We start from the raw sequence: 22,695 nt of genomic DNA, 5'->3' as shown, positions 1-22,695 counted from the left end.
AATGGATCGGGCATAGTAGGTTTCTAGCCTGCTGGAATTTCTGATGAGTATGAGAGCCTGGTAACGATGCTGTAAAGATAAAACAAGAGCAAATGAAGGACAGTGCCTTGTAATGCAAAACCTACAGTGCCAAATGACTGACCTCATTTTGCTCACTCACACATCAGTAGTTTTTTGCTTGAGGGTGATAGGGAGCACTGTGTCTAAGTGCATGGATGCATCCAAACAGCCAAATAAAATATACTTTGCACTTCTCAGCTTATGAAGAAGGCTGATAGACAATACAGAAAGAAAGAATAATTTAAAAAATCCCACGTTTTGATAAGTGCTTTGAAGCTAATGTCACAGATCCAAAACAGGAAACAAGGAACAGAGAAAGCTCCCATTGCACTATTTTCATGACAGCACTAAATACGTGATACTGGGGACACACTTGCAGTTCAAAGTGTTTGGGTTTTTCTTTAAAGCCAAACACACAAATGGACAAATGCTACACAGATCAAATATTTCCTCTGCCTTAAAGTACCTAGCACCATCTTCACACCCTTGTAAAGCTTGCAAATTTACTGATAAGGACATTCCTGTGTTTCCCAACATAAGTAGAGCTGAAAGGATGTATTTATTTACTCTGCATTTATTTCTTGTCATCTAGTTAATGGAGCACTGATTACCAAGCTGAAGATGCACAGGGAGATGGAGGAGTTCATGCACCTTTCTGGATTGCTCCCTGAAAGTCACGTATTCAACAAGTATGCTACTTAAAGGATGTTTACAGGAAGAGGAGACAGCCATGGAAGGGAAGCAGAACAAGAATACCAGTACTGGCAGCTTCTGCAATGAGCCACCACCTACCAAAGAAAGGATTCAAGTGGAACAAAGGAAAAAAATAACACTGGAGCCAGCAGTCACAGGTATGCTCAGCTCCTGCTCCCTGCATCCCTCCTCAATGCATTCTCCCTCTCCATTTTTGAGACCCATCAGCCAGGGATGAACTAAAGGACTAAAAGAGAGCAGCAACTGCTGAAGAGGAAAGCCCAGCTCCCACTGCTCCTCTTCCCATCTATTTCTAACTACTGGGAAACATAAGAGGGCCAAGATGTTATTGTAAATTTCACTTCTGGGGCAGATAATATTGACCTGTATAATTATAGAGTCTAACAGGGAAGGCGCTAGTGCATGATGATTTCCCTACTACCAAAATTTACTTCATCAGAAACTCCATCAGGGGAAATGAATGTTGTTCATGGAGCACAGATCTCCTGCCATTTAAACACTCATGCTTCTTACTGGCAAGGTGGCAGGAGGGGAGAGCACTTTTTTTTCGTAACAGTTCCCTACCCAAAGCCTTTAACTATGGCAAGGTCTGCTATACTCTTGCTCAGTCATGACAAGCCCTGCCTCACAAACAGCTTGTCTTGCTCCCCTCTACTCACAGCTCTGTCCAAACACCAAAGATACAATCACAAGGGCATCGCATCCTAAATGTTGCACATGGAGCCACACAGAACACACACACGGCAAATCTGACTGACCAGCCGTGCTCCCTGCTGCCACTTGGCAAGCGTTAGCCATCAAAGGCCCTGGCAGACTCAGACTCCTCGATGGATTCAACTCTCAAAGGCTCTTTTTACACTTCAGGGATAAAGCACCTGCTAAAAATTACAGCTTCAGTTCCAGAGCCACTGATAGTTATCCTCTGGCACAGGTTACTGTGAGCACTACATTACTTGAGCCAAGCACATGTGGAATTCTGAAACTGTGCCATATTAGGTATATTACATCTCAAATAAACTCAGGAAAACTATACCTCAAATGTGCTGCCAGCTGTTACTGACCCAGACTAGAAAGATTTTCCACAGTTAAAGATAAACATGGTAGCTTCTCCTCCAATGTGCTTTTGGCAGCCCTGGCTACAATGGGACAGAAGCTTCAGATCTGCTGTTGCCTGCCACATTTGAGACAGCCCTAAAAGAATATGCCCATCTAAAGAGCTTAAAAATTTTAAGATACTACTGTCACCAGAGCTTGAAGAATGTGCTTCTGAGTCACAGCTTGCTAGAAGTCCAAATCCTAACATAACACCCCAGCAGTTCCCCCAGCCTGCCCCCGCACTCCCCAAGCAGGGAGCAGGCCAGTCACTCCACAAGGCAGACAGGGAGGTCAGCAGGTGACTGTGACCCTGGTTAGAGGGATAAGGAGCGGTCACAGCGAGCCAACTGCTTCACAACTGTCAGGTCACACTGTGGGCGAGCTCCGTGCAGGAGTCTGGAAGAACATGATGCTGCGAGCGATACATACTCAGTCAGCAAGTTCAACAGACAATCCAACAGATTTGGTTTTTGTCTTCTTCAGATGTTACAGGCTGGCTTACTGTTATTTCAATGGCACAGTTTGCAAAATAATCTTTTAGTATTAAGCTGCAGGTACTGATTCTTCTGGAAGAAGAGATTTTATCTTGCTGTTTAAGGCTATGGTTCAAGGAGTGTTTGTTTACTGCCATTTATCTCATAGGGTATTCAAATAGCTTAGCAAATCCAATATTAAAACCTCACATACAAACCTTTGTTATTACTTAACCTCAGGTTCGCAAAAAAAACCCACCACTTTGCTCTTACTTCTTTTCTAAAGCCTCTGCCTGAAACCTCAGGCAGTGAATAATTTCAAAGTACTTCCTCTAAGTAGGACATGAACTGCATCAAATTTTGTGATGAATGAAAAACAAAGTTAAAAGAAATTTCAAAAAGAGCATCAGACACTTGTTCCTTCTATTAGCATAAACATAGATCAAATGTGCTAACTTGGAAAATACAGACACAATGTGAAACAAGGAAGAAGTCTCTGGAGAGAATTCACCTTAATTCTCTTAACTGCCTTAATGCATACATAATTTACAGACACAGCACAGCATAGCTGTTCTCTTGAAAGTTAAAACTTTTTTTGCAGGATTTTTTACTACTAGCCACTGAGTTACTGTCTTGACATTCTCTTCCATTCATTTCTTGTCAAGAAATGTCTGGACTGCAGACAATGTAACTAATAAATTGGTGAAAGATTTAAACCAGGATCTGGACTGTACATCTTTAAAAATCCTAAAATGAAGTTACAAGCCCGTAAGCCACACATTCTCAGCTGTCTCCTTTCTTAAATATGCGATTTTTCCTATCCCTTGGGAGGGAATGATTGTGCCAAAGCTTTCAAGAATGACTCCTCTCCATCTTTTTTGCTTTAGCATTGACAGATCCCAGAGCTCTGATGGGCCTCCATCCTATTGTACATTTACATTTTCTGAAAGTCAGGCCCCTGGAGTGCCTGAGTTAAGATTTTAATAGTGATTCCAAGACTTTTTTTTTCTTTTTAATTCAACTTGAGACAGATTCTTTGCCTGCATTTACTAAGTACTTTAGATAAAGAGGACTTTTAAACTACTACATTAGTAAATGGAAATGGCTGCCATCATAGGTCCTATGTAGGTCAGAGTCTTTTCCTCTCCCACCTGCAAAAGCAAGAATCAAAACAAACACAGCTCCCTTTCAGAAACAGCTGACACAGCGAATCACTAATCAGAGAAAGCTGACAGGTTGTCCTTTCACAGCTCAGGTTCCTTTACGAAGAAAAACTTTACAGTAGACACTATCAACATATATCCCTGAGCAAAGTTTCACTGCAGTCTGCCCTGAGGCCAGCTTATCAAATGAAAAGTAAACATACTGCTGTCAGGCAACTTTATAATTCCAAAGCAGCCCCAGTGACCCCAGGACTGTTCTGCCCAGGCCTTTATGAAGGTGGCTTTCACTGTCATCAAGAGAGCCGACTGTAACACCGCCAGGCGTAACTTTAGTTCTGTGATGGGCTCCAGAAACAGGACTGAGGGAACTTACAGCATCTAAATGTTGGGACAGAGAAAAACCTCACTACATCAAAATGACTATGATGGTCAAGAAGTGAGGATGCATGCTGCACGTGGAATAGGCCAAACAGTTAAGGAGTCTTAATTACAGAGGTTTTATCCTCTTCCTTTCAATAACTATAAATGGTTCAAGTGAAGCATATCCTCTGATTTCCCATTTCTGGTACCAGATTTACAGCCAGATAAATGGTAGCTAAAACGTTTCTTTTGTTCAGCATGAAAAGGCTACATGCTGGTGTTTCCAGCCACTTATAGAATGGACTGACTCATCCATTCTCCTACAGAAATACTACACTTTGCAAGCACTCCCACGTGCAAAGATGTATAGAAGTACCATATATATCGGTTTTGTGTATCTGTATCTCTGCTACACTCAGTGTGTAGGTGACATGAATGCAGAGGTGGAAAAGAGAAGGCATCTTTAGAAGACATTTCAAACACATACTGAGCTTTTGAGAGGAAGGCACTGTAGAAAGACAGGGCTGAATTTACCACAGATAGAACCCAGCTCTTTTTCCCCCCTTCTCAAAATCAACAAGAACAGCTTCAGACTGTTAGATCTGGATGAAAGGTAAAGTCAGCAGAAAGAATAAGAACAGCATGAGGTATGCTTCTGCAATTATTTAATCGCTAAAAAAAATAGGAAAAAAAATATAAAAAAATGTCAGCTGGCCTCTCTTGATAAACTTCCTCTCCATTCCAATCCCCAGTTTTAAATTTTCTTTTTATCAGTATTTTCTTCAGCACCTTTCTTTTTTGCACAGACACACAAGTCTGAAAACCAGGTGGGATATTTGATTGTGAGGGAATTTTTACAGGAAAATTCTGTGCAATGGGATTCAAAGAGCATGGTTCATTCACCAAGACTCTGGACACAGGAACAGTTAACCACGAGGTGAACAAGGACGTAAATTCACAATGGTTCATTCACCAAGACTCTGGACACAGGAACTGTTAACCACGAGGTGAACAAGGATGTAAATTCACGGCACATTGCATTCTCTGCGCTAACAATCCTTCAAAGCATCCTTACATCAGCTTTACAATAGTTTATTTGGAAGTAACAATTCTTTACCATAAAACTACTGTTTCAGAGCAAAATTTATAGCACATGAAACAACAGGAATGGTGCATTCAGCTTTTGCTACCTGAAACCCTGAAAAAGGCTGCCAGATTGGCTGGAAGCAGCCCTAGAATAGGTACCCCCTCAATACAGCAGGGGCACAGGAGGATTTTCAATGCACATACATTCCCATTTCCATCTGAATGGGCCAGTTGCCCATTATTTACAGAAAGTAAGACAAGATTTTTGGGTTGGTTTTTTATTGAAAATTTAAATCATAAGACCCACACTTGGATTATTTCTGTCTATGCGCTTTCAAATTCATGGATAAGCACAAAATTGCTGCTCTGTTCTAGAAGCACCTGCTGGCAATGACAACCTAAAATACACAGTTTCATAAGACACACATGGTGCGTATATAAAAAACTGCACTACACAATTCCAGAGAGAGAAAATTTCCCAATTCCTATTCCATTATAAAATAGGTATTGCACAGCCTACATCTGTTGATCATGCATTTCCTCTTTAAAGAAGTATACATAAATTAAGGTTTATCTGATTTAGATGCTAGATGAATTTTTCATCCAAATGTACTGGCTACCTATGTAAAACACAAAATTTGGTGTATTTAATCCACAAATACCACTCACATCACTTATATGTTGCCAGGTGCTACTACCATGAAAGATTAAAAAAAAGGTGAAAAGTACCTTCTTCCAAGATATCAAGGCTCTGCCTGTCAGAAGTGCGTTCCCTCTCGTTTTCCTTTTCATAGTCATATTCATAGCTTTCCTCTTCGTTTACTGACATTGCTGCAGTTATCCCAGACAGACACGAAATGATGCCTTAGTCTCACAGGTGATGGGAAGTCATTCCCTCGTAGGCTGTATCTTTGGGGAGAGCAAAGCAAGGTCTCCACAAAGCAGGATACCATCTTTCCTCACTCACATGCTCAGCTAAGGAACTCCAGAGCAACTGAGTATTTGTCCTTAGTGCAACAGCTTTGTGTTGTACAGATGGGGTGGAGGAGGGAAGAGACCATCTGTCTAATAATTACTAGAAGGTTTATGTTGCTCCTCAGACCAGCTCTGACAGTAGCCAGTTTCTGCTCAAAAGCCCCCAACGTATTTCAGACAAAGCTACTGGGCTGAAAGCCCCTCCCTGACACTCCTCATGTCAACAAGGCTCTCCCTCTCTTCAGCCCCTGCTCTTATGAGTGAAGTGGTAGCTCCCCACAAGTGTCTCAACACGGAAGTCTGACCCAGCCTCTGACTGTCACACCTGGGGAAGGGTGTGCACCGTCACAGAGTCATAAATCACCTCTCGAGTTACCCAATGCATCAAGACCTCACCGGAGCTGTGAACAGCCTGAGCCTGTGCTCACACACAGCCAATCCCACCCAGCAGAGAGATCCTGATACCCAGGGCTATTGTGCAGTAAAGTCTGACTGCAGAATCCACCACACGCTAAAACCACCGCGTGAAGAATTAGGCTGGGGAAAGGAGCTTTTTTATTGCTTTTATTAAGAAGAGATTATACCGGTACAAAGAACTTAAATGACATATCACATTAGCTGTCAAATACTGTGTTTTCCACAGTTATTTTTCTCTTCAGTCTGCTGTGAGAAAAGAAATACCTCACAAGTCCACTTATGGACTATCCTAGTTAATTTTCAAGATGAGAAAAGAAATACCTCACAAGTCCACTTATGGCATCCTAGTTAATTTTCAAGGGTGCATGCATCTCTTCTTTGTTCAACAAGAAACAAATTTCCTGTGCTCAAACCTCTTGTTTTCCAACAGGTTGTGTTTGCTAATCTTGACTACATACATAGGGCAGGCTAACTTTCTTATTTAATTTTTTGTAGCCACAGGTATTTAATGTTTGCCAGGTTGCCTCCCTTACTTGCAGCAGCAAGCAGGCACCCTTTTGCTGCTAAAGCATTCCTATCCACATCATGGGGCAAAGCATTTGCAGGCAAAGTGGGGCACTGCAAGGCAAAGGCACCTCATCATCCCCTGAAGGGACATAACTGCTAGGAACAGACGGACAAACACTACATTATAAGCCAGCAGAACGTAACAGCTTGGGTCATGTAGGAACAATTTTTCTATTACCATTTCTCTGGTGCTGAGGAAGAAGGGAGTAGTATGAGATGGGAACCAACTACTTTTATACAATAATGATGAATGATTCTGTTCTACATTTTAAACTCCTGATACTTATATGCAAACAACAATGTTTATAGAAATAAGCCAAAGGGTATGAAATACACATAAGTGGTTGCTGCAGAAAGAAACACTCATTTCTGAATAAAAATTATCTTGCTACTCAAGGCAACTTGAGCCTTGACAGCCAAAATTTACTGCAATATTCAACAGCAGCAATAACCTCAAGAACTCAGCTGGGGGAAAAAATAGGACTGTCCCTTTCTCCCAAATGATTACATTAAAAGATATCATTTTAGTAATAATGAGAATTACTTCTAGTTTCCTAGAGCTTTTCTGTGCCTTGAATCAGCTCTATAAAAAAAATACTTACAGTCAGACAGTAAGGGTCTTAAGTGCCTACTTGCTATTCAGTGTCAATTTATCACATTACAGTAATAGCTAGAAAATGGAAATTGAGAGAGTAACCAAAACAATACGTCATACTAAAAGAATGCAAGAAGCACCTTTTAAAGCTTAGGGACAGAAAAGTCACCCCTGCCAAACATGCTGCAGTTTTAGTACTCCTGACAAGCATTCAACTACAGCCAACCACCTAGTTTATGAAGGACACATCGAAAGCAAGCATGTTGCTGCCCAAAATACATGACAATATACGGAGAGTAAGTGAATATTCCCACAGTTGGCTTCTGAACTGTGACTAATATCAACTCATGCCACACAGGAGGACTCTGACATTCAAAAGCTGAGAGAAAGTGTTGCAATGCCTATTTTGATATCAGCATATGATAAATGCTGATGCAAATTTATAATGGGTGGAGAAGGAATGTATGCCCCACCCTCACACTATCAACTCATTTTTCATGTATTCTACATTACACCTCCTTAGCAGTGAAGGAATATTTACTTGCTAAAGATTACTAGCCAGGTTTCCAACAAACATGAAACAATAAGCAGCTATGGATAAAAATTTAAAAAAACAAAAGCTACATTGTATTCCATTCTGAAAATATATGATCTAATCTGGAAAAATTCAAAAGTGATTTTTAATATTTCCTGTAAACACATACTCAGGGACTTTAAGAGTATACTAGAATGTAAACTTACATTTATGGGTTGCCACTGGGAAGTAAATTTGGTGTATTTGCTGCAATTCCCACTCTGAATTAGCAGCTGAAGACCTTTACCTCCTGTCAGGAAGCTTGTTAAGGGGTTGCAGTGCTCCAAGCACACTCCTAGTACAACACCTGCACTGAGGTACAGAGTGTATTCAGCAGCTTTGCCATGAAACAGGAAACACACAAACCAGGAGCTAGTTTGAAGAAGGGTGAGGCTGGACACAATACAAAACAACCCTCATATCCTGACTCATTATTTCCAAGGAACTCCAATGCATTCAAATAATTTTAACTTTCCTTTATCAATAAAAATATCTAACTTCTGCACAATAAACTATTACTAACAATGCTGCATCTAGAACAAAGAGATTCTCCGTAAGCAAACAAGTCTAAAAACAGCAGATGAAATGGCAGCACTTGGATTTAAAGCATGCTGATGAAGAAATGTGGGTATTTTGGGGTGGGCTCTTCAGGGAGGGAGATAAATTGGTTATTGAATGTGTGCTTTTGTTAATATGTACAGTCAAGTGAAGTTAGCTTGTTCAAATTTTTACTGTCTTCATGTTTCCCACTCTTTCAAAATCCCACACAAAATATCTTCTGTCAGTCAACCAAAGGGACAGCATGTTACTCCTGCAGAAAGGGAAAGAAATAGGATGAAGTGGGAAAACACTTATCTGGATATTTAGCAGTTGAGCAGAATGAAAACAAAAAATATCTCTATGCTGCAATGTATGTTGCCTTATATGGCTTATGTGCCTTGACAAAGAACTAGGAGTCAATGAAGGAGTAAAGAAGTGGCCTGGCAAAAAGCAGAAAAACAGGAAAATGGTATCAACAATTACAGGAATATAAGCAAGGTTCAACTGTATTTATTAAGTACAGATGTAAAAGACATGGGAGCAAAACAAGATCAACCTGAATGACCATTTTAGCTGAACACCTATAGAGCAAGGGCTGTTTCAGAGACTGCATGCTAAAGGCATTCATAAGACTCTCTCAGATTTCAATAGCATACCCAGTGCCAGCATCCACTAAGATTCAGAGTAAAACCAGGGCTACTCTGTTCACAGGGATGGTCACGAAAGGGACCAATGTATGAGGGAGACGATGGGTCACCACAGTAACATAAGCGAGGCAACAATAAGTAATCACTCATAAGAGATCAAGCAGAACCAAGCAATAACATTGTCCACTTTTGTTAAAAAGAAAGTTAGTGAACTTGCTGATAATTATATCAGTGGAGTGGAAAATAGAACAGAAGAGAGAAGCTCTAAACAGTAACTGCAAACATAACAGGTGGTAAAAACATTTCAACCTGAGTGGGAAGAAAATACAGGAAGGGGTGCTGGAAGATGAAGCGGCTCAGGCAAACACAGAAGTGGTTAGAAGGTTCAGCATGTGTAACAAACCAGGCACACCATGGGTCTGGCAGAGGAAAAAAGGAAAAAACACCATTTCCTCCACGAGAAATTGCAAAAACTCATGACCAACAAAAGGAGGACGCAAGATCCAATCGCACATTCACAAAGTCATCTGGAATTGTAGACAATTGAACTCATACATTGTTATGAACTGCTGAGGTAGAAATAAAAAAGTAATGGAAGAAACCACCAGGAAAGCAATTGGCTCTAAAGTCAACCTGGATTTCTCTAGAAAGCATTGATCATTAAAAAAATATTGCACTAAGAGAAAGGGGGGGAACAAGCATATTCATAAAAATATCTATGGGTAGATATTTATCTGTTTGTTTACTTGGTAGTTTGTGGGGGTTTAGTATTAATTTTTTCACCCAAGTTGTGTTGCGTGTGGGATTTTTAAGAACGTATTTTTTTCTATTAAAAACCACTTATATGAACCTAAACTTTTACACTATTATCTTTTGTGATAAGAGTCTACAAAAGTTTCACCTTTTCCTCTTTATCACTGGTTCTGTCCAAGTCTGCTATGAAATAGCTACTTTCCTACTCATGTACAGGAGCTCTTTCCCCATTCCACCTACACAATATACTTCGCTAATGCCAAGTAAGGTGACAACTGTCACTCGTATTATAAAATATTATACTTGAAAATGTATCTAAAAAGCACAGTGTAGTAGTTATTTATAGAAGCTTCAATTTATTGGAATGTTAGTTAACACCAGTGATTCACATAGAGGGTGACATTTTATTGTCTATTTTCGTCTATTCTTACCAAAAATAAACTCTGTAAAGGACCTTATGTAAAAGAATTAATTAATTATTCCAACCCTGGAAAGCCTTTATCAAGATTTATAAATTGTATGTTTTGAGCATTTTTTCTTTTTCAGGACATTAAAAAAATACCACCACCAAATGCAAGTAGAAAACATCATTACTATGTCAGTCATTACAGAAATTCATTACACCTGAGGTAACAGTGAGTCAGTTCTTTACCTTACAGTTAAGTAATAGCATTAAAACCTTATACCCCGATATAATTTTAGACTAGTTTTTTTTCTCTGAAGAAAAAGAAACCATAGGCTGTTAAAATAATTATTAAATAAATGAAACCAAATGAAGTCGTGTCTTTTAAACGGAAATCTGAGTCCCAGAGGCTCTGACAAAGAATGTATGAACAATTTCATCAGAAAAATAATTCTGCACGATATTATCTTGTGAGGATTCCCATTAGTTTTAATGTACCACCTACTGTTTTCCAATATTGTATTTATCAAGGAGGGTGAACTGGGTGGGATTCATAACTGACTGCACACATACATCTGAGCTCCAGAGAGTCCATGTAAGGCAGAGAAATTGGCTCTCTAACTGTGCTTCAATTTGTCTTAAAATAGATATTCAAAACAGGTCAGCTGAGCTGCAACTGCCTATCTCACTATACTGAATGTAAAAAGAATCTCAGGAAAATGACTCTGGTATCAACAAATACATGGCAGAAAAAATCGAAAACCAATCAAGGGACAGGCATCTCTTTTAATATGCCACCTGCTCCAGGTTTTTGGAAAAGCTCTGTTTTCTACTGCAGCAACGCCTTTTGTCTGCTACCACAATTAGAATACCTTTCTCCATCAACGGTGAGTGCCAACACTATTTTAAACCCAAATGAACACGCCAGTATCTAAGGCCAAAGACTGTGTCTTCCACTGAATCTCTCGAATCCTCTTCTCTCACACACACCTGAACTCAAAGAAGCAAAAGAAAGCTAAACCCCAGAAAATTCTGTGAACTCTATGAGACTGCCGTTCACCTGAGAGGCTGAGACAGGACTGACAGCACTATCCTTCATCATGTAAAAACTAGTACTTTCATTAAAAAATAATAGTAAAAAAAAATGCAAGATAGCATTATGCCTTACCTGCTGGAGAGATATTTCCCTACCACACATTAAACCCTTCTTTCTCTTAGGGAAGAACTTCCCAAATACTTCAAGCAGACAGCCAGCACACACTCCAGCTGACTCTGCACATCTCAGCTCATGGAAGAATTATTCTGGGCAGGGGCTCAGCACTGACAAGAAAACCCAGAATCAGACCAACCACTACTGTGCACCTGAGGCCCTCATCCCACAAGGTATTTAAACATTTACCCAACACCTGTTGCTTAGTCCACTGCTGTGAAACTCCCACGGTTTCTCCCATGCAGCACAGACCTTAAGACAAAATGGGTGAGTAGATCAGCTCTTAGCTCAGACATTCAGGCACACCACATTTCCATATAATGACACTCTGACCAGACAGACAAAGGATCTTAAAAATGAACAAACATTTTGTTTGGAAAAAACAAACCAAATGCTACCTGTGGGAGCCTTAACATGGGGAAAGCTACAGCTTCTATTGACTGTAGAACTGGTCTGTTTCTTAAGCTTCTAAAAGCAGGCCAACTCAGCCTGTTACATCATGCAGATTAATCAGATGCTACAGTACTTACTAGGGTTAAACCTAGAGGATAAAGGTTACATAATGGATTCAATCCAAACTAAAGTGGTCAGATCTCTCAAATAAATACGCACCTTTCTCTTTGAACACCTGGACAGGAACAATCAATTCCTGTAGTTCAAGTGTAACAAGCTTCTGGAACTGCATTCAGTTCTAAAATCTACTACTGAGAAACAAATGGAGGAGGCACATGACACTGAAAAGACCATAAAAAACCATTTAAATTTTGTCACCCTTATCTTTACACTTCATGTCCCCTTTGGTATTGTTATTGTTAGAGCACTGTCATTGCACTATCGTGTATTACATATGTACATCGTCCCCTGGGCCTGCACTCCTTCCTGCTTTCTGTGCTTTGCTTCACTGTGATCTTGGACTTGCCTTGTTTAAGCTAAGCTCTCCAACCAGAATAAAATCCATATACAATTACTGCATTCCCAAAGGCTGCATTTTGCTTCAGAGTCCCATCAATAAGGGATCTTGATTTTTTCATGCTGCAGAGAATGCAGTTTTAGCGATTCCTTATCCTTTCTCGTGTGCCTTCTCTCAGAAGCCTGATGAAAACATTTGGTGTCCAGATACAGAAATAATCACCCTAGCAAACATTACATGAAAATTGCAAAAGCCACAAAAGATAATGCTTGCCAGAGTTTGTAATTCTTCCAGTTCAAAAAGTTAACCTGCTCACTTTTAAGAATCTACATTTTTCACAGACAAATAACCAGAGAGAAAATATGTACTGCCTATTAACACATCAAATATATACATATTGCAGGATATTGGTAATGCAGAAAAAGCACACCCTTCAAACTTGAACCGATAATCAATCTTACCATCAGTATATTTAAATTCAGCTCAATTATTATAGATACAGTTAGCTTTTCGAATATTCTTTCCTCTGCTCATACAGTTCATATGCTGCTCTGCCACTCCCTTCAGAGAGGAGAAAGCTATACAGCAGAGTCTCTTGCAGCACACTCACAAGAGATGCTGAGGTGCAAAAGAGGTGCAGGCATCTCTGCTGCACCTGGGTGTTGCCTTTTTCTGGGTATTTCCTTTTTAAAACCACTGAGTAATGATGCTCCAGTCTTACAGGCTCCAAATTCTGCAACAAGAGACTAGAAAGAAATATTTACCATCCGTGCATTCTTCATAATACCAGTCCAGTTCATAATAATCTGCTTCAATAAATTTCTGCATAGTCAGTATCCTTCAGTGACATACAGGAGATTTCACTTCGCTGCTAAGGTCAAGTGAAATGCAGCCATGCCTTCCTGCCTTTGCAAAATGCCAGAGCACAAGGCAGCTCACGGGAAGCTGAAAATGAGCACCACATCTTCACTGAGGCCGCAACTAAAATAAAAGGGGGGTGGCAGAGGGTGTATTTGGAAGAAAAAAAAAAAAAAAATAGAAAAAGGATGCAGAAAGGAAGCAGATGCCCTGGCAGCTCCTCTAATAAAGAAGCTCGGCACAGGAGCCTTGGATGGGTGTTAACAAAATCCTCCTATCAAAAGGCTGATGCGCTGACGTTGGGGACACACACCACCGCCCGGCTGGTTCTAACTCATTCCTTTCCTCCCCAGTCTCCACATCTCTTTCAGGCTAATGTGTTGCCATGGAGACAAGCTGGCTCCAAAAGCAATGCAGAGATGAAGAAAATGCATTTTGCTCTTTCTGGCTTTACAGACTAGAAGGAGTCCTCCATACTGGAAACAAAAATCATTGCTAAGAAAGATGATACAACTCCTTGCCACAGCTGACAAAACAACAGCATCACACTGTTGCAATTCACTGGGGACATGCAGTACATTAATAATGAAAATCAAGTCCATTACTACTCTCCTCCACACAGTTTGATAAAAGCCTGCCTTCCCCATGGAAAATTAAACTATGTTACTGCTTTGTTACACTATTCTGGTCTGATATAATAGAACCCCTTCTGCATCCTGCTGCTGAGAAATGCGAAACAAAAAAAAAGAAAGAATCAGCAAAATCAGGACAGCAATACATTTCTCCTCGCAAGAAAAAGCTAATCTGTTTCTACTTTTTGCCCTCTCCATGAACCACTGCCCATTTGGTTTTTTTTTTCCCCAAGCATCTAAGTTTCAAAGCTGAAGACAAGAGGTTATGCCAAATTTTTACTACTCTATTCCTAAAAATACTGAAGGTCATTACCCAGAATAACTTAATTTTTGTGTTCAGTGTTTTGGAAATGGAAGAAAATACTTTTGCAGCCCCTACTAAAATTGTGTTTAAGCTATTAGGAGAATCTATCTGAGGAACAAACGCATTAAATCATCAAACACAGCAATTCCAAAAGCATGTCTGAATACGTGCAGGTACAGATACCAAGGGGATTGACATCCATTTTGTTCACAACCAGCACATACTCTTCACCCATTTCTCCCCGTTTTTTAGGAAAGGCGATTCTTTGCAAACAGCAGTAGAAGCATTGGGATAGATTAAGTTGTGACCTATGTTAATAACACAAGGTAGGAGGCCATACTGGGTCTGACCAAGGAAGTCTTTGGTGTCTCTCTAGCCAAAGACTCCATCCACAAGAACAGCCATGAGCAGGCAAAAGAGAACTGCACAATATTTCCCACAACTGCCCTCCCAACCTCTAGCTTCTTCACCATCAGAGACAGCCTGAGACAGATAGAGCTACTGCTTTTAGCAATTCTTGAAAAACTTATCCTCTCTGTTCTTGAGCCCACATACATTTTTAGCATCTCCAACATCCTCCTGCAAGGAGTTCCACACATTTACTCCTCCTGATATACAAACCCCTCACCTTATGCTTTGCAACTCACGTTTACTAACTTAACTTGATGCTTCCAGCTCTGGAAATCTGAACACTCAGTTCATCTCTCCTTTTCAATCACTCATGATTTGCAGACATCTATTAAGTTCACCCTCACTCATGTCTCTTCCAGGTTGTTATCACTTATTCTACTCCCTGACTGGTACCACTTTGCTTTACTATAACAGAAATAGGTAAGGAATAGTCAAGCTATGCAGAGGAAAATGCTTTGGTTTCTTGACCACATCACGATTTCAGCTTTACTGGTATAAGAAATTATCACTGCAGTAGCTTTGAGTCTTGCAAGGTTTCAGTTATGCATACTCACAAGGAAAAAACTATACATGCTATTAAATGCAATTAAGGCTACACTGTTAAAATACTGACAGAGAAAAATAAAGGTTCCTATGGCAACATCAACTCAATTGCTCTGCATATAAACTATTTGTTCCACTTGTATTATTTTTGTCCAAAAGGTAATTTCAGTCTGGTAATGCTATTAAACAAGCATTTAAAATAGAAAGAATTAACACTGGCTACCACCTTAAATTGCTGCAGAGATAATCTCCTTCCTTTATTTGCTGACGTTTTAAACAAAGGAAATATTCAACATGCTAGAATTTTCTTCTCACTGTCCTTCCTATGGCACATACACTCCCTTTCAATGAGACAGGATAAAAATAGTCCAAGGTAGGGGCTTAGGGCTTTTTTGTTTGTTTGTTTTATTGATATTTTTTTACAGATCTGATTGGAAGCAAACTGGTAAAATCCTGAAAGGCATTACTTTTCTGTGGTGAAAATCGCTTGTGTGGCCAAATGATTTTAGAACTCCTCAAGAGACTGGGAAATACAGAGTGAGTGTATTATCTTCCCAGCATGAAGACGGAAACCCTGGGCAGACAGAATACTATATATCCAGGTACCCACTCCCAAGCATCCCTTCAATTATATGAGGAATTGTAGCTCTATAAAGCTGGAAGGGTTGTCAAGTTGAACAGGAATTTGTGACCAAGCCGACAAAGCAGCTGCACACTTGCAGAACCTACTTTCAACTTCTGCAGCCCTACTTTTCCTTCCTACAGGGATGTAGCAGATTAATTTTATAGTAAACTTATCAGAACAGTATATTTTTCTGGTGGACTGATTCTACAAACTTTGAACCTCTGTGTATTCAAATCTCCATACTGCGGTGCTACATTTGGTTGGGGTATTATTGTATTACTTGCCTAAAAGTTCATACAAAATGGGATTAAAAAAAGATTTTGGGTAATATGTCTGCAACCATAAGGAAGTCGCATTTTCCTATTCCAAACTGAAATACAGTTATTCACATTTGTTCAGCATTCCCTTTTAGCTGCTAAATTTTGTTCTATTTTTTAATGTTTACTTCTAACTAAACAAACCCCTCCCCTTTCATCTGTTTTCCATAGGACAAAACAGACAGATTGATAAAGAATTCTGGTAGTCAATGGTGAACAGCTATACTAAGCATTCCTTAAGTTTGTGGTTACAAAGGGGTTTCATTAGGCAGAAAAGATGGCTTGAAAAGCTCAAGAGCCCTCTCCTTTCTTTTTTGCTGAAATAAATCCATGCCGTAGGTCAACATTAAACTGATGTGCCTAAATTACCCAGGTTATAAAACCCACGCAAACCCCTTCCTTTGTTTGAAGAGAGTTTTTGACAAAGGTACTTTCATCCACCCCACAGCAGCACACTCAAGACTGTAGTGCACTGCGCTGCTAAGGTGCAAAGCAGCAGCACGTCATCTCTGCTGGCAAATAAAGTCTTAAAAGGATGTCATTAAATAGCATGTCACTAGAAATCCTGTGTTTTCATGCTTAGTCATTCTCAGCTTTTTCTCCAAACCTTTTACAATTCTGTGAGGATGCTTTGAAACTGAACACTGGAGTTGGATGGAGTATTTCCATGGCAGCTGCAACGGATTACATCCCATTTGATTACCTCTGGGTCACATTTCTTCTCTTGGCTACAGCCTCAGGATGGTTCAGATAATTAAACACCATATCGCATCATCAGTTTCTACAGTCACCAGTACAGTCACCACCACTCAGGATAAAGTTGCCCATCCCATTAACATTGTCTGGAGTCCTTTTTATCAGAGCAGTAGCTGTACAGGCCACCAGTATGAAATGCATATTGATCACAGTCAGGCATTGCCACAACACATACATCTGCAAACTGACAAAGTAGGCATATTTAAAATTGCCCAACTGATTTTCAAGGATGGGCTGTCACACTTATTTCTAAACTGGAATAATTTACCGATGTGAAGAGTTAGTGGTGTTTCCACCCTCTAAAAGAACACTGAGTAAGAGTAATCCTATGACTACACATTTAGTAAGGGCAAACTTAGGGCAGTGATCTCTTCCAGTGTAGTGTTTTGTTTAGCAAGAAGCCTTGCTTAACCTGGAAAGAGCAGAACCCAGAGTAAAATCTAGAGCAACTGAGGGAATTATAACCAGCAGCTTTCAGAACTGAAAAAAATTTAGAAAAATGGGTGCTTCAGATTTGATTGACTGTCCTTCATCAAACTGGGATGACTATCCAGGGTTTCAAAATAGTACAAGTATTTCCTACAGATGGGACAGAGCTCATGGCTTCTGACCTCACTGGTACAAGGAAAAGACTCTTCTAATGCAGAAGAGGGTCTAACTGTTCTCCCACTGAAACAAAATGATTTAACATCAGACAGGGGCACAGGCAGAGGAAATTAAAGTACTTAATGACAAAAAGCTATTTTCCACATGAAAGGATTATTTCTCCCTTCCCCCAAAAAATTACTGGAGAGCACTATTTTTGCATTTGTATAAAATCAAAATTGATGTCTTTGGCAACCTTCCTGCAAAACCAGCTGTGTAGTTTAATTAAGGTATCACTAGGCACACTTAAACACTGTAAATAAGACCATAATAGCAAGAGACAGACATTTAAGAGAATACACCCCTATGTAGAATTAAGAAAATCAAGAATAAAGCTTTAAAGAAACAAATTTTGCAAACTGTTCACCACCTGGAAATAATGTACATTACAATCTCCTTTTTTTTGGTTATATTTTTCCTGGAGACAGCAAAAACATTTCTAAAATGAAGTTGAGCTTAATACTATGCTCGATTGGCTAGACAAAAATATTTCAGCTGCATGGTTATGACCTATTTTTCTAACAAGGCAAAAAACCCACTGAGAGACATGATTGCAGCTTCCTGGGAGAGGAAAGGAATGCATTACACTGAAGGAATATAGAATAAGGGAGGCCAGAATAGGACCAAGCACTCCAGGTGTGGCCTCACTAACTTTGAGTACAACTCCCTCAGACTGCTGGTAATGCTCCTCCTAATACAGCTCAGGATGCCATTATTCTGCTTTTCAGCAGGGGCATATTTCTGGCTCATGTCCACCTTGGTGTCCAACAGGATGTCCCAGGCCCTTTTCTGCAAGGCTGCATTCCAACAGTTGGACCCCAGCATCTACTGGAGCATGGGGCTGTTCCTCGCCAGCTGCAGGACTGTGCACTTCCCTCTGCTGAATAGCACAAGGCTGCTCTTTACTCATGTCTCCAGCCGGTCAAGGTTCCTCTGAATGGGAGCACAGTCCTTTGATGTCTCAGCCACTCCTAGGTCCTGTGTATGTCTCAACCCTCTGTGATGTTGCACAGCCTGTTGACTTCCTCTCAACTTCACCACGTGGTGACAGCTCTTCCAACAACAGCACACCTGCATAAATGAAAGCCATCTCTCTCTACCTCAGGATAGGGAGCAGCTCTAGGCACTCCCAGCAACCTGACTCTTGCAGGGCTGTCTTCCCAATCTGAAGCTCTTTCTGGGTTAAAGTCTCTGTCTGGGCTGAAGTCTCTGCCCTGAGGGACAGGTGCTCCAAAACCTGGAGAATGCACCTGTGGCACACTGCCACCACATCTGCAGGCTTAGGTTGTTCTGAACTCAGATGAGGATCCCTTCTTTGCACTGTTCCACAGAAACTAGTACATCTGTTGGCTGTGTCTGGAAGCTGTGCTCCAGACCTGGCTGTTAGAGAGGACTTTCTCCCAGCCACCAGCTAAAAAGGTACTTGACCATCCCTACTGAGCAGCAGCTCCAAAGAAGGCTCAGGACACCCCTGGGTCAAGAGCAGCTGACAGCTTCTCAGAAGCCACTAGGACTTCCTGAGGCCCACATTCCTGTGGCTCACCTTACCTTTACCTTACACGCAGCAGCAAGCACCCTCAGTTTTTTAGAGGGTTCCCAGATGGGGCCTGTCCCCCTAAGCTGCCAAGGAAAAACCCAGACTCCTGTGCCTGCTCACTGCCCCTGGTAGCTGTGCTCAGCCTGGCTCTCACACAGACCTCCCCATAGCCCTCAGAAAAAGTGAGCTTGACTGCCCCCAATACGGGGGCAGGGAGATGGAATGTCATTTTGCTGTATCATACATCATTTAGGCTTACTTAAAAGACACTCTGCCTTAACAGTTTAATGAGGCTGGTCAGATGACATTTAATTTATTTGATTATGCTTTAGGATAAGATCAGTTTTATTTTATTCATTTGGCAAAAATTGGCTCAGCCTTCCATCTGAAAGAAATAATAACAAAGATGTGCTTTGGAGTTCCAGAATGTAAAAGTACAGTTGCAGGCCTAATACTATTCCATTCCTCCCAATTGCCAACTAAATTTTATGAACTAATTCTCTACATCACCTATTCTGCGTTATAGCTTAAATCCCCACAAAAAGCAGTGAATAAATTAAAATGCTTGGATATTTGACTATTCATCTTTCTACCAATATCTTCAAAGATCAATTAAAAAGGAGAGCTAAGTAGCCATACTCTTGTGTTACATGGCCCAGCAGATACTGAGCCTTTGTGGTTGTGAATTGGATTGAGGATCTCAAAAAAAAGCCACGGGAAGGCAGAAAATCTGCTCTAACAAGCCACAGCAGTATGCCTAAGGGTCATTGCTGATTCTTCTGCTGTATGGATCAACACAGTGGGAAAGTCATCACATTTGCACCAACAGGTTATAAACCAGCATCAATCTCAGCACACAAACAACTGCAAGGAAATTTTCATAAGTCATTGAAAAATCAAACTTTCAAAGAGACAGGTTACAGTATTTGCTCACATCTTCAATAAGATTTTTCAAACAAACTAAACAGGTACAAGAGGGGTAGCTTAATTGCAGCACTGAAAACTGTGCAAGTAGTCACACTGTGGAACACTCCAAAGTGGTGGTGGCATAATTCACAGAACCTTTCTGCCAACTTACTTAACATAGTATTTTGACTTTCATAGTTAATTCTGCCATAAACCAATGTTTGCAATCAATGCAATCATTTTGAAACGTGCAGAGTTATTACGATCTTGCACTCTTGTGTATAGATGGGGTCTGTGACCTGTTCACAGCAACTGAACAAGGGTAAAGTCAGAGATCTCAGTTTGTAGGGTATCAGTCTAAGGCTAGACCCAAATTTGCTTAAATTTCTTGAACTACTATCTATACACAAATGTCTGCCTGTAAGCAGTAAGAAATAAATGTTTCTTTATCAAAGATTTCCTTGCTTGCTTCCTCTTTTTTAAGCATTTATTTCCCAGTAAAAGCAGAAAATATGCAGTGTGGCAAGAATTACAGGGTTTTTTCATTCAAGCCAGTTGATTGGAAGAAATCTACAACCACAGCAACATGGTAAAGCTGCAGTCATCATGCCTTGTAAGCTAAAAGCTAGATAAAATTGTTAAGTATTCACAGTTTCAGGCAGCTATGCTCCCCAATTTCTCTGTTGTTCGCAGCTTCATTTTCAGAGAATAATAGAAGAGTTTGGGTTGGAATGGACCTTTAAGTCACCTAGTTCCAAACACCCTGCCATAGGCAGGGAACCTTCCACTAGACCGGGTTGCTCAAAGCCTAATTCAACCTCACCTTGATCATTTCTAGGGATGGGACATGCACAGCTTCTTTGGGCAACCTGTTCCAGTGCCTTACCACCCCCACAGTAAAGAATTTCTTCCATATAACTGATCTAAACTGACCCTCTATCAGTTTAAAGCCATTATCCCGTATCCTATCACTACAGGGCCTGCTTAGAAGTCCCTCTCTTTCTTTCCTGTATCCCCCTTTAAGTACTGAAAGGTGCTCTAAAGTCCCCCCAGAGCCTTCTCTTCTCTAGGCTGAACAGCTCCAGCTCTGTTTGCCTGTCTTCACAGCAGAGGTGCTCCAGCCCTCTGGATCATCTTTGTGCCCCTCTGGACTCACTCCAACAGGTCCACATCCTTCTTATGTTGGAGGCCCCAGAGCTGGTCACACCCTCCAGGTGGGGGTCCCACAAGGACAAAGTAGGTGGGGAGAATCACCTCCCTTGACCTGCTGACCATGTTTCTTTCAATGCAGCCCAGGACAGATTTGGCTTTCTTGGCTACAACTGGACATTGCTGGATCAGGTTGAGCTGTCAACCAACACCCCCAAATCCTTCTCCTCAGGGCTGCTCTCAATTCATGTTCCACACAGTTTGTATTTTGTATCCATCCCCAGCAGTCACACACCTACCATGATCTCAGTTGGTAGAAGAGGTATGCTGCCATGGGGATTTTTGAGTTTCCCACTAGCAAAACATTTTTCCCATGGTTATTGCAACAGTGCACCCACGCAGACAATTTTATTCATGAGACAGGACTAATCAGGTTACTAAAGGCTTTGGAAACCCTACATTTCAAATTATCTATTTAAGCCAGTTTCTGCCATCATTGTAACAGCACTAATGGGCTGATACAAAACCAGGGTAGTACACTTGATTCCATAGTTCAGCTTCAGCTTGTCTCCCTGCCCTTCCGACTGATTTTGTGTGATTGGGGGTAAGCGGAGAGCATATGTAAGTTATTTACTAAAATACTTCCATGCCCTTTATTGAACATCAGAAACTCAGTTCTTCATATTATTCATACTTTTCTTTACCAGCTGTGCTCCTTACAAAGAGATTCTTCAGGTGCTTCAAAATGCAATGAAGCCATCTTTGCACAGGTTTGTGCTGAGCCCTGTACCTCATCCCTCCTGCAGCTCTACCTAAATCTACATACTACTATAATCCATGTAAATCCACTGCTATTGCTTTAGCATAGTAGTCATTGAGATGAATCACAGAAGCCTTCTCTAATTGCACACCTAAGTCAATACCTACAGTGGAAGAAACCAGAGAGACATGAATCCAGTCACCATGATAAAGTATCTACAGACTCCAACAAAAGAATGACTAACCATAAAGGTCACAAATCTACTCGTGTTCCCTCTAGGCACAAGTATTTTTTTTTGTCTGATAGCATGACTATGAACAAATAAAAGAATGAAGGGCCAAACCATTTCAACCAAATGGTCAGAGCCTGGTTCTTCACAAGGCTTTTCCAGAAACTTAAACTGCAGCAAAATGATTTAATGTCATTCTGTGATGCTGGCACATAGTGCTGCCAGACAACAGTGCAATGTGTCAGAGAACACGTTCAAAAAAAGTGGATATGGAAAGAAGCCTAAGCTTTCTAAGCTGCACAGATACAGAAATTTCAGTCTCTTTGAGAGAGATCACAAGCAAAAAGAACTATTTCAGTTTCTCCAGTATTGGATAATGTGGAAAGGTGCATGCACAAATCACAAGTGCAATGGCTGTTCTTGATTAAATGTTCCCTTCATTTTCTATCTACCACAATCTTGGAGACCAAAGCAATAAACC

At 40.6% G+C, this 22,695-nt stretch overlaps 1 protein-coding gene across 6 annotated transcripts in view; it reads right to left on the bottom strand.

The window, feature by feature from the left end:
• TRAK1 (trafficking kinesin protein 1) overlaps window positions 1-22,695 on the bottom strand; it is a 101,027-nt gene that overhangs the window by 39,926 nt on the left and 38,406 nt on the right. The window contains exon 1 of one of the 6 annotated variants that reach the window (XM_008633882.2): window positions 13,307-13,646. The exons of 3 other annotated variants lie outside the window; for them this stretch is intronic. In XM_008633882.2, coding sequence (XP_008632104.1) covers window positions 13,307-13,370 — 64 coding nt within the window. In that variant the 5' untranslated portion in view covers window positions 13,371-13,646. Of the gene's footprint in view, window positions 1-5,680; window positions 6,086-13,306; window positions 13,647-22,695 lie in introns of those variants that run through there. 2 more of the 6 variants (XM_017734500.1, XM_017734499.1) reach the window with 2 other exon arrangements.

The sequence above is a fragment of the Corvus brachyrhynchos genome, unplaced genomic scaffold, assembly GCF_000691975.1.
Source record: "Corvus brachyrhynchos isolate BGI_N302 unplaced genomic scaffold, ASM69197v1 scaffold94, whole genome shotgun sequence".
In the NCBI taxonomy this organism is placed as follows: domain Eukaryota; kingdom Metazoa; phylum Chordata; class Aves; order Passeriformes; family Corvidae; genus Corvus; species Corvus brachyrhynchos.
This window is presented reverse-complemented; position numbering and strand designations above follow the sequence as displayed.